Source organism: Manis javanica, chromosome 2 (assembly GCF_040802235.1).
Source record: "Manis javanica isolate MJ-LG chromosome 2, MJ_LKY, whole genome shotgun sequence".
Lineage (NCBI taxonomy): Eukaryota > Metazoa > Chordata > Mammalia > Pholidota > Manidae > Manis > Manis javanica.
In genome coordinates, this window is record NC_133157.1 from 153833025 (window position 1) to 153846210 (window position 13186).

At 34.8% G+C, this 13186-nt stretch overlaps 1 protein-coding gene across 3 annotated transcripts in view; it reads right to left on the bottom strand.

Annotated features, from left to right (window-relative positions):
• The window catches only part of PDE7A (phosphodiesterase 7A), a 147466-nt gene that overhangs the window by 28574 nt on the left and 105706 nt on the right, over nt 1-13186 (bottom strand). For all 3 annotated transcript variants that reach the window (XM_073229595.1, XM_036998150.2, XM_036998151.2), the window contains exons 4-5: nt 3062-3213; nt 1208-1271 (exon numbers count right to left, since the gene is read on the bottom strand). In XM_073229595.1, the coding sequence (XP_073085696.1) occupies nt 1208-1271; nt 3062-3213 (216 nt within the window). The remainder of the gene's footprint in view (nt 1-1207; nt 1272-3061; nt 3214-13186) is intronic.

Consider the following 13186-nt stretch of genomic DNA (forward strand, 5'->3'; position numbering starts at 1 on the left):
AAACTGGATCAGGCCAGGTTACCTTCTGTCAACAGTGAGTGAACAAAGAGAAGGTGGTTACAAAGGTATTTTTACTATGCATAGCCTATAGCTTAGGGGAAATAACATGATACTAAAAAGTAAGACACACATTGATTCTCAAGATTCTCAATTTGCTTGTCCATTTTTCCTATTTGGCTTTCTTACAAAAGGAGCTTCATTCCATAATAAAATAAGGGGGTGAAAAAGTGATTTCATATTACAGCGCTGAACCAAATATTTATTTCACTCTAAACAATCAGAACTGATGACCTTTGAGAGTACTTTCCACTCTGCCTCACTTACTAAAAAGATATTTAGACAAAAACAAAAGAGGCAAAGTCTAGTTGAACTACATGTACCACTAATTTTTTTATGCCAAAAATTTTACCCTAAATAAAAACTCCCATATAATACTGAATATCAACTGTATTTCAATTGAAGAAAATTTTAAATAAATAAATTTTTAAAAACTGATGCCCAAAGAGAATCCTGTTCCTTCCCCAAAGAAAATAAGGAAACATGGAAACCTCCCCCCGCCCAAACAAAACAGAACTCAGGAGTGGGTAAACAGATCAGAATTACCTTTTTTCCAAACCACTCTATGCTCTGTAGATTATGATAAGCCCCTAAAAAAGCTACAAGCTTCCCCAGGGCCCAGCTAGAAGCAGTGCCAGAGGAAACCACTGTTGCTGGTCCTAATGTGCTGTGCTCCCCAGGGTGCAGGAAAAGAGATGTTAGAGAACCACAAAGCTGGAAGGAAGGGTGTCTCTCAAAAGGTTATTTATCTACCACCTATCTGTGGCTATCAAAGCTGAACACAATAGCAGAAGATGTCACTGTAAATAGCCACAATCCAAGAGAAACCAAAAAAAAAAAATCAAGAACATAATGAAATAATAATGTTCACATTGGGTTATTAATAATAATAAGATCATTAATGAGGGATGGCCAAGCAATGATTATGATCACTTCTGTTTACTGTTAAGAGGAAGGATCAAAAAACAAAATTATGAGGCTGATTCTCTAGACTTAGAGATCAGTCACTAAAAAAGGGAAATGACGCTCCCTTGGCCAGCAGAGGGCTCATCACCTAATGATTGACAGCAACAACGCAGCAGTGGCTGTACCCATCAATGCAGCAATCTAGAGAACACATTAATTTGAGGAAGTCAAAGTTTTCACTTACCATTTGTTAGTCTATCAAATAGAAAGATATCAAAATTCCAATTTCCAACTTTTTCCAGCATACACTGAAATGAAAACCAAATATTCCTATTGTAATTTAATTTCAATAATACTCTGTCTTTTATATAGTCCATAGAGAAGTTAATGAAAATGGAAAGTGACTGATTTTCTTTATGAATGTTAAGTATCATTCTCCTTTTAATCATGACCTTTCCTTGGCTCCAAAGAAAATGTCCAACTCCATTTGAAATACCAAATATCATTTTGTTTTACAATTAATGAATGTACAGGTTAAGGTTAGGGTTTCTTTCAACTAATTCTATATGCCCACGAACTTTCAAAAATTCTAAAATAATTTTAACACTAAGTAAGTGTGACACAAACATTTCATGGTCTAGAAATGAGATGTTAAAAATCTAGTGAAAATAAGTTATAATAGGTGAGTTCGTACTATATTCACTATTCACATCAGTGCTACTAAGTTGACATTGTTTTCAATTCTCATTTACAGACGGTGAAACAGACAAAAAATAACATGCTCAGCTAGAAAGTAATAGAGCTGGGGTTTTAAATTAGGTGGTCTGATTCAGGAATTCATGTACCTAACATCTATACTATATTATGCTTAATTTATTTGTTGCTCATTTTCTTAAAAAACACCCCCAACTTATGGTTATTTATTTATATTTGTTAGATATCTTTATAAAATAATAAATAGTATTTACTACATTCATTTTTAGGTTGGTATTTCAACCAAGCAAATAATCACGACGACTCTGGAAACCAAGCAGATTACATTTTTACACCATATGTTCATAACCTGAAAATGTTGTGGACTTTATTTTTAAGAAAAAAATTTGTATTTTGTATCCAAAAGTTCACTGTTGTATATAATTATGAATAAAGGAACATAAGCAATACTAATATATTAATAGTATATTATGTCTGTGACTATCATATCTATAATTATAGTAGAGAATAATTATGGTAGTACTGACAGCCAATCATACACAGATCAATATGCTCATTCTAAATAATAGAACTTGTGAACTTTTTAAAATTTAAAGAAAGCATGAACACTTTCATTAACTTATCAAACAGGGAAGCAATTTTTACTTTAACATAACTACAAAAAAGTTAACCATAAATGTAATCATAAAGCTCTGTCTATACTAACTTACAAATGTTGCCTGTAAATATGAAGTCAAAGAATAATTTTAAAAATGTCAGAAACATAAGATAATTAAAAATACTCATTTGGCCAAAAACAAGCTCACCTAAATCTCACCTTCATTAAGACATTTCTTTTAACCTTATATAAAAAATAGTGCTCACACAATCACCACATTTAACTTAAAAATGTTGAAATCCTCAAAATATCTTACTAATGCAAGAAATTATGAAAAATCATTTGACTGAAAGTCATGAGACCTAACTTCCTGTTCTGGGTTTACTGATAACCAGTTGGGTGAGCTCAAACAAGTCCCTTATGCTCTTTAGGCCATAGTTTCCTTATCCATAGAAGACAGAAATTAGATCAGACAATCCACAATATTCTTCCCAGCATTAAGATTCTGTGTGATCTTAGAGTTTAATTTTCTGCTGATCAAGTGGTTACTTAATGTTAATAACAAATGAAAACATTTTTATTGTTTTAGTTACTTCAGAAATTTTCCTTGCTCTGTAATACCTAATTATAAAGTGGACGGCTGCTCTAAAGGAAAAACCTGAAAAATCAACTGATTTTTTGCATACCAAAAAAAAAAAAGGTTCTATAAATCTGTACCATATAGGGAAAAAAGGCTTCATTAAACTTACAAAAAAATTAATGTTTTCTTGAAAAAGCTATACACACCTTGGCTTGTCCATTATAATCATCATCTAAAATGTTTAGAGAATTTGAAACAGTAGTACCACGAAAAAAGCGTGAAGATCTAAGATACCGCTGGAAACTTAGCAACCTTCTGATATTCCTTGCAGACACTGAAACTTCAATTTCAGATTGAGCTGAAATAAAAGGAGTAAAAGGTAAGTATAGCAAGTCAAAACTGTGCACATACTATCTTTGCAATACCCCTTCTAGTTGTATACAAATATTTTTAAAAATTAAAACCACCACATTTCCAAGAGAGAAATTATTTGTATTTTCAATTTAAAAAACTAAGAATCAAAGGGTAAATGGCCAATTTTGTAGCATCTACAAAGCTAATGAGGAGTGTGGCTGGAGTAATAAGTCAGTGTCTTAACTCCCAGGAATTATCAACTCACTCTATTGCTTCAATACGCTGCATAAACATTAAGGAGCAGAGAAAATAAAATATAGTTTCAAACTACCCTTCATATTGAGAAGCCAGGTCCCAACTGAGCATATGAGACTAACAATTACACAAATAAAACATTTCAAATCCTAATAAGATATTACTTCAAATATTTCCTTAAGACAGTTTTATTCAGAGGAAAAGGAAATGGAGTGGATAAAATAGCTCATGTTCTCTAAGAATTCTAAATGATAGGGACAAAAATTCTAGAAAAGCTGTGGTTCCACGCTGAAGGACATGTTCTCTTTCATTAAGTCTAACAGCCACTCCCCGACCCTTGGTGTTATATTCTAACTGAAGTTTCCTTAAGCACCAAATGAAATAGTAGACTTGAGTTAAAAGCTATCTTGGGAAAATACATATCTTTAAATTCTAGAACTGAACTAAATTCAGTGAAATCTTCACAATATAAAACACATGAAAATGAAGACTTAGGATCAACAAATCATCACTCAGCCTAACTTCAACTAACTTAAAATCACCAGATAGCAGGTAATCAAACATTCTCTGCTGCAGGTCCAGTCACAAATTTCTCTATGAACCTCTATTACCCTGTGTTTTCTTATCTATAAAACAATGGCAATAATATCTAATTTAAAGAGGGCTAAATTAAATGAGATAATGTTTAGATGAGTCAGACATAGAGCAGGTATTAAATAAATGGTTGCAATGTGAATAATAAAATTGATGTTAATGCCACTGCTTGGAGGTATGCTTCTAGGTAATTATCCTAAGTTCCAAATCTGTTCATGTTGCTCTAAATAAAAGTTCTCATTGGTTCCCCATCATCTTAAAATGAATTCCATCTCCTTAGCCTGGAAGAAAAGGCTTTATGTTCTAGGTTTTGGCTCTCTCTGGGCTTGACTCAGGTGTCAGCTTCCCTGGGAGGCAGACACACAGTCCCCATCTAGGAGAGACAGGGTGCGGCACCTCCTTTAGGTTCTCAAAGCTCCTTGTGAAGACATCTATCAGATGACTTCTAATACTGTCTTATAATTGCTTATTTATCTTTCTCCTTTGACAAATGATGGCCTCCAACATAGGTACCAACAATTTTTTTCATTTCATTTCTGTGTAACAAAGCCTAATGATAGTTCCAGGTAGGTATGTGTAAAACATGTAGAATAAATGGTAAAAAATATGTTGAATAAATGCATACTTTTTTGAAATAGATGATACATTTTTTTTTGAGAGGGCATCTCTCATATTTATTGATCAAATGGTTGTTAACAACAACAAAATTCTGTATAGGGGACTCGATGCACAATCATTAATCAACCCCAAGCCTAATTCTCAACAGTCTCCAATCTTCTGAAGCATAACGAACAAGTTCTTACATGGTGAACAAGTTCTTACATGGTGAACAGTGCAAGGGCAGTCATATCACAGAAACTTTCAGTTTTGATCACACAGAAATAGATGATACATTTTGAGGTCCCCATATACTCACATAAAGCAGAAATAAAATAATGCACACTGCTATGTGTTCTCCTTCCCTCAATTTTCATTCTAGGGGGTCTAAGAGAAACAACTGTGGAGTTAAATTTCTGATCTCGATCAGTGTAACTTACATTAAAAAGGACTGAAACCAAAATCGTAAAACTATCATCGAGTGATTATGTTTAAACCAGAATTAGTTATGCTTGAGAAAATCAGGGTGGACTGATTTCTGTGAAAGCAATGTTCCAAGTGCTTTGCAAAAAGTATTTCATTTAACCTTCAACAATCTCAAAAGATAAATATTATCCTCCACTTTACACGTGAAAACACTGAATCTACAAGAGATGAAACTTGCCCAAGTTCAATAAAGGCTGACAACTGGGTTTTAAAATACAGATCTGTTTACAAAGCCCGTGTCCACACTATTATTCATAAAATTTTTTATTATCTTTATATTGTTCATTATAAAAACTATGTAAACATTATTCAAAATTGTCTTTACTTAATGAAAGTATATACAAAAAAGAAACAGTTGGAAAAAGCTTATATATACTAATATAAGTATTTAATGTGAACCTTCTAGTCTATTTCTAGAAAGAGTGGATCTGGACAGAATGGAATGGAATGAATATATATTTAATTAATATAATACTAGCACTACCACCTCTGCATTTATATGGCACTTTACAGTTTTACAAAGGCATATTCACATCAGCTACCCTATTTAGTAATTGCAACGATCCTGTGAAGATGGCAAGATTATCATCCCTATTTTATAAACGTAACCTTAGGAACCAAAGTAGATACGCAATACAATTAACACATTAGAGCCAAGGCATTTAGAAAACTTCTAGAAAATGGTGCAAAATACATGTATTCTATTCATTATGGAAAAGTAACCTAAAAGAATGCCTTCATGAGCATTCCCTTCATATTACATCACACACAAAAGGTAATGATTTTATCACTGGCAAATGCATTGCATAGTGTGTGTGCACACATGTATACACCAATAGTAGGATCACTGCTTTCAAATTATGTGTGCAAACTAACGCATCCTTGAGATGAGTTGAAAATTTCTTTGAGAGGATAAATATATAAGGTCCAAAAATTGAATAACCTTCATTTGAGGGGAAAACCCCAACAACTCAATCTACCATGCTAAGTTCCTATATCAACACAGCAGGATTCACAAGGCCAGTGGTTAAGAGCTGGCACTGTCTGGGAGCCAGAGCCTCATCCACAAGATCATGCTTGTGCTTCCTTCCTGCATTACTCCTATTTTCTGGGTGACTTCTGACAAGTCACATTCTCTCAGTGTGTCATTTTCTTAACTGAAAAGAATTAAACATAATTCATGTCTTCTTCCTGTTTCACAGAGCCTTCAAGTTGGGACTTATTATCAAGAGTTTCGCTTTGACCATATTAAACTGAGAATGAGTATTAGACACTGACTCAAGGGGAAAAGCTCACTCATCATAGAAGCTCAATGCCTTCCAGCAAGCCTAGTCCCATAAATATCCTACACAACAGGTAGGAAACAGACCTTTACTTAATGACAGGACCAGCCTTCACAATCACTGATTATTTCAGATAACCTAAGAAAGGAGAGACGACCCGTCTAGATGAAACAGCAAATCATTCAGATAAAAATGTTTTCTTCACCTAAAAGTCCTGAGAAAGATATATCTAAGATTATATTCTGAAAAGGACTGAAAATCCCATGAGGGAGCAAATATTTTTTTCTGCCTCTTTGTTTTTTCTCCTTCTGGGACTCTTATGATTCACATACTGGTATTCATGATGACCCCCACCAGTCTCTCCAGCTCTGTCCATTTTCTTCGTTCTTTTTTCATTCTGCTGATCAGTCTGGATAATTTCAATGTTCTTACATTCAAGTTCGGTGATCCTTTCTTCTGCCTGCCCACGTTTGCTACTGAATCCCTCCAGTGAAAATTTCATTTCAGTTAATGTACTTTTCAACTCCAGAACTTGTCTGGTTCAGTTTATAATTTCTATCTACTGAGATTCTGATTTTGTTCACACATTTCCCTGATTTTCTTTAATACTTTATCAATGGTTTCCTTTAGCTCTTTGAGCATTTAAGACAGTTGATTTAACATCTATGACGAGTAATTCCAATGTCTGGGGTTCCTCTGGGATGGTTTTGCTCAGTTTTTTTAAATTATTTTTTTGGTATTTACAGGCCATACTTAATCTTTGTTTTTTGTATGTTTTATAGATTTTTTTTTTAATTGAGAATTGATGTTCACAGTATTGCACTGGGGTAAAAATCTAATCTCTCACTTCTCCAAGACTATTTATTTTTGCATATTGTAGGCTGGAGCTATCTCTTTGTGACTTTTCCAAACTATTTTTGACTTTGCATGTCTATTTGCCTTAGTTTATTCCTGTTGTGTGTGGTCACTGAAGTTCCTGTTCCATTATCTCTATAAGGCTGCCAGCCACCTAACCTAGATTTCCATAAATGTCTGGCTCCAAAGATGTGGGGTTGGAGGAGGAAAGGTACAGAGTCTTTAAATCTCCTGGTAGATGCGCTGCGTGAAACCTCAACAGACGAAAGGGCTGGAACCAAGGCAAATGTCTGTGCCCTTCCCTCAGGGATATGCTAGGCTGGCTTGAATGTGCAACTCTATAAACTTTTGGGGGACAGGGTTCCCACTGCTCAGCCTGGCTTCAGCAAGCCGCCCAGGAATATGGGCCACTATCCTCAGAGGCAGAAGAGCTGAGGAACAGAGATGATCACTGGTTCTCACCAGCTGCCCAAGTGCCAAAGAGCTGCAGCCTCTCCCTCCCTCAAATATCCGCTGGCTGTTGTTAGTCAGAGCCCAGAGTCCTAAAATAGTTGATTCTGGTCTTTGTTTTTTCCAGTTTAGTGGTTGTTATGGTAGACAGACCAACCACCTAGAGCTTCCTACAGTGGTATTTTGAATGATATCTACCCCTTTTCTTTAGAGGTGTGTTTTTCCTGGTCCTTTCTGGGAATAGCTGCCTTAAATCTTCTCTTCTGTTCAACCTAAATTTGAGAATGGGGAGAAATTACATGGGAGGGCTTACCTATCTAGAAACGCCCACTGTTAACAGCTTGACACTCTATTCTGCCACGAATTATTTTCTATATGCATATGTATATATAGCTTTTTTTAAAGTTCAAGACAGTTCACAGTATTTTTTCTTTTTTTAACTTAGAAATTCACAAACATCTTTTCAAGTCAATAAATACACTCATAGGTGCCATCGTTTTTACTAGCCATGTATCATTCTCAGATATGAGATTATTGTAATTTACTTAATCTTTCTGCTGTTGGGTTGTTTTTCTTACAAACAATTTTGTGATAAACATTCTCACAACTAAATCTTTGCTTGCATCCTAACTGATTCCCTTAGGATATGCCCTCAGATGTAGAACAAGCACACAGGAGCACATTTCAATGGCTTGTGAAACACACTGCCAAACAAACTGGAGAATAAATTTTATAAAAGAAAATTAAAGAGAGATTTCCAAAACTGTCCTAGAATAGCTTCCAAAATATGATCTAAGAAAAGGGATCAGTAACTGTAAATCAAAGATGAAGCATGATGAGACCACTTGAAGATGGCAATTTTTAGTTTCTTCAGGTTTGCTGGTCTCCCAATCCTTGCCCCCTCCCCCCGATGCATACACACTGATTTCCTTATAATGATTAACAGTTAAAAATTTTATAATGAAACAAGCAAGTAGAGGCCACTATAGAGAAGAAAGGATATCAAGGTGACAAGGTAGTATCATTTAGGAATATATAAAAGAGGGTACACAGGGAACTGGGAACAGTAAAGAGTAACTATGAGAACTAGTACTTTCATTCAAACAGTTACTAAAAGAGCTCACTTTCTGACCATATTATATAAAATCTGACCCTATTATCAATGTTCTCATGAGCTCATTTTGTAACAAGAGGTACACCATTATTTATTTCATAGTATAATATATAATAGGTTAAAACTGACTGTATTAAAGCCCAGCTTCCACCAAGCTATTTATTTTAAGTCCCAGGCTTGTTGTAGTTTACATGGTTACCTACATTCCAATCCAGCTTAGAAAGTCAACAGGCTCAGTGAATTAATAAAGTCACTATTGAAGAGCTGTTGGCTCTGCTGGTGCTCTTCTAAAATATCACATTACCTCCCCATGTGACCATGAGCACACTCACCAGCGTCCACCAAAATGAAACAGACACTGTTACTTAATGATCATGGGAATTACTTAATTAGCTTCTCTGCACCAAAGAATGAGACATGGGATAGCAGGCAAATTTTGAGGCAATGTTTTTTCTCTTGCTTTTCCCTAATAATAGGAACTAGATAAGCAATAGGTTAAAGAAACAAAAGGGCTGGAGAGTCAACATATCTTGGGCATAGTACTCCCAGCTCGCCACAGTCTCTTCTCTGCCAACCAAATGGCATGGGAAAAGATGCCACTGATATTTAGTTATTAGACAAACGAAGTTTTTAACAGAAAAGCCTTTGGATCTTTAGACTTGACTACTGCTTGCTTTAATGGTCCACAAGAGGGAGCCCTAAAGTCACTAGATCTGCCACCTTAAAACTATAAAAACCATTTAGATGCATATAATCTCCTTGGAGATTTTTTGTTGTTGTTCTTTTTATAAGGTTTTAACCCTAGTGTAGGACAAGGTCATGCTGGATGATAACTGAATAAAAAATTTGAAGACATTCTGTATTGTAACTTCACCTTTCTTTAATTTTCCTCAAAAAACAAAAACAAAAAACCACCACCAACAACAAACAGGAGCTATGTCCAAAAGCTTATTGCTAATAATGAATGATGACTTTTATCCAAATCCAAAGGATAACGTTTCTTGGAAAATTTGTACATTTAGCATGTGTAGATGAACGGAGGAAAAATCAAGTATTTAGAGCACTGGTCTTTAGTAAAGTAGCATGTGCTGGTATGGAGAACAGAGGGGATAAAGACATGAGCTCTGGAGTTACCACACCCGAGTGTGAACCCCAGCTCTGCCACTTTTACTAGTTTTGTCACATTAGAAAGTTATTTAAAGTCTCGAAACCTCAGTTTCCTCACTGTAAAACAGGCCTCATAGCACTGTTATAAAAATTAAATGAGATAATATGTGTAGTATGTCTTTTGAGGCAAAAAATAGACACTTAATGGCTATAGATATTATATAAGGTAATTTTTTAAAAAGTTGAAGCATAATTGACATAACATTATATTAGTTTCAGGTTCAAATATTTTTAAACACATGACTTCACACTATTTTAATAAAACTAGATTTATTTTTTATGACATCTTAAAGATCAACTTTTATGTACTGTAGAAATAAATGTATACATTCAAAATATTTTAAAATACTGCATACAATCTCATTACTTTAAAATGAATATAGTCCAAGCATTATTACAAATCAAAGAAATAAATGAACTACTCATAATGTAAAATGAGATCAATGTTAACATGAGAATAAACTGTATAACCAAAACTCTTTCCCTTAAGCAATTCTTATAATCATAGTTTGCAGAATTCAATGTTCACTTTGACAGGATTTGATAAAATAGTCAATACAAAACCCTCTTAAAAGCTTACTCTTACTATTGCTATGATTAGGCATTTCCACCCTTCGAAGATGGGATATGTGCTTTGTTGGATCCCTCTTGTGCCTAAACTCAGGACTTGAGCATAGCTCCTATTCACACAATCTTACTTCCCTTATTACTGAGCTGAGAAAGAAGGGGAAAAAAAGTATACAAAGCCTTATGTGTAACATACAAATCAGGCCTGAAGTTATATCTCCAGTTTCCACAATTCTCCAAAGCACAAGTTGGATTAAACTATCATTAAACTGTATTAACATTAAGGTCCATCCATATCAGTTTCCTAATTTATGCTATGAAGTTAGAGAGGATTTCTAGGAGACAGAAAATTCGACTCTTTCAATTTGGGACAAAGAAGAAACAAAAATCAGTGGTTTTTAAACATAGGCATTTTATAATCACAGGAAACTAGGTAAGTTTTTAAAAAGACACACATGAGGGACAGAATGCTGTTTCTTAAATCAGTTCAATACAGCAGTGCTCACCTCTGCAGTGCAGAGGGATTGCTATAAAAACACGGTAGGAGCACTTGCGATGAACAAGCCAGGGGAAAGGGACATGAGACTGGGGCTCCCTGTGACAGCTCCATGAGCTACTGCAGAAGCGTTTTTTTTTTAACAACCAGTTATGATTTCAAGACAAATGAATGATTGGAAACTAAAATTTAATAGAAACCTCAGACAAAATATGATCTTAGTCTACAATACCACAGCTATAAGCAGAGGTTAGCATGCTCACATCTGAATGAAAGACTAAATTACAAGTGATGAATAGTTACTTTGGCAGATCAAACAATGGCTGAAAAAAATATGTTGGTAAATGGTAAAGTGATGACTAGGCATAGTACAGTATGAAAGATAATACAAAAAACACTATGACAAAGAAAAAGTCATGGCTAAGGGAAATGTCAAGTAACAACTTTCATGCTTAAAGTGAAGAAGTGGTAAAATCTTCCAAAAATAATACAAGCTACCCTTGTCAGTGGGAGTTACTATATATAAAAGATGGAGATAATCTATGACAATAAAGCCAGTATGATACAGATTTTTAAGCTCAAAAGACACATAGAAACAGATATTATTTCTGATCATATAACTAAGTATGAAATAAGTGTCCAAGTCTAACAGCCCTGGTGAGACGACAGGAAACAACCCCAAATCAAATGCAAATAATATCTAAGGGGAATTTGGGGGAGTTTTGTATGTTGTCACAGTGGGTCCTTTTAATGAAGACAACATTAAATGTCTGATTCAACAGGAAGGTGGCAATCCGCCTGAGTTTGGTTAACAGTTAATAAAGATTATAACTTAAAAACTACAAATGAGACCTATAAAATTTAACTCATAGAAGATATACAGTTTTAGTCAATTTGATGTGACATGACTATACAGCCGACCCTGGAACAATGTGGGGATTAAGGGTGTTGCCCTCACTCCCCACACAGTCGAAAATCCAAGTATAACTGACTCACCCCACATTTAACTATTAACAGCCTAACATTGACCAGAAGACTTGCCAATAACCTAGTCAATTAGCACATATTTTCTATGTTATATGTATCATATCCTGTATTTTTACAGTAAAGTAAGCTAGAGAAAATTTTTTCTAATTGTTTCAAATCTCTAAAAACTTTTCCAATACATTTATTGAAAAAAAAAATCTACGTGTAAGTGGATCTGGGCAGTCAAACGCATGTGGTTCAATGGTCAACTGTATTCAATCTTTATTAGGAGCCAGAGGGTGCCCAAAGACCAGGAACAAAAAGATCAGTAAGATTAAAAGCCCAAGTTAACTCCCCAGGCAAGGGAAACAAAAGCAAAAATGAACAAGTGTGACTATATCAAACTAAAAAGCTTCTTAGAGCAAAGGATACCATCAGTAGAACAAAAAGACATCCTACAGTATGGAAGAATATATTCATAATGACAGATCCGATAAAGGGTTGACATCCAAAATATATAAAGAGCTCACACACCTCAACAAACAAAAAGCAAATAATCCAATTAAAAAATGGGCACAGGATCTGAACAGACACTTCTCCAAAGAAGAAATTCTGATGGCCAACAGACACATGAAAAGATGCTCCACATCGCTAATTATCAGGGAAATGCAAATTAAAACCACAATGAGGTATCTCCTCACAACATCCAAAACACAAACAACAACAAATGTTGGTGAGGATGTGGAGAAAGGGGAACCCTTCTACACTGCTGATGGGAATGTAAACTAGTTCAACCATTGTGGAAAGCAGTATGGAGGTTCCTCAACAAACTAAAAATAGAAATACCATTTGACCCAGGAATTCCACTCTTAGGAATTTACCCTAAGAATGCAGCAGCCCAGTTTGAAAAAGACAGATGCACCCCTATGTTTATCGCAGCACTATTTACAATAGCCAAGAAATGGAAGCAACCTAAGTGTCCATCAGTAGATGAATGGACAAAGAAGATGTGGTACATATACACAATGAAGTATTATTCAGTCAAAAAGAAAACAAATCCTACTATTTGCAACAACATGGATGGAGCTAGAGGGTCTTATAATCAGTGAAATAAGCCAGGTGGAGAAAGACAAGTATCAAATGATTT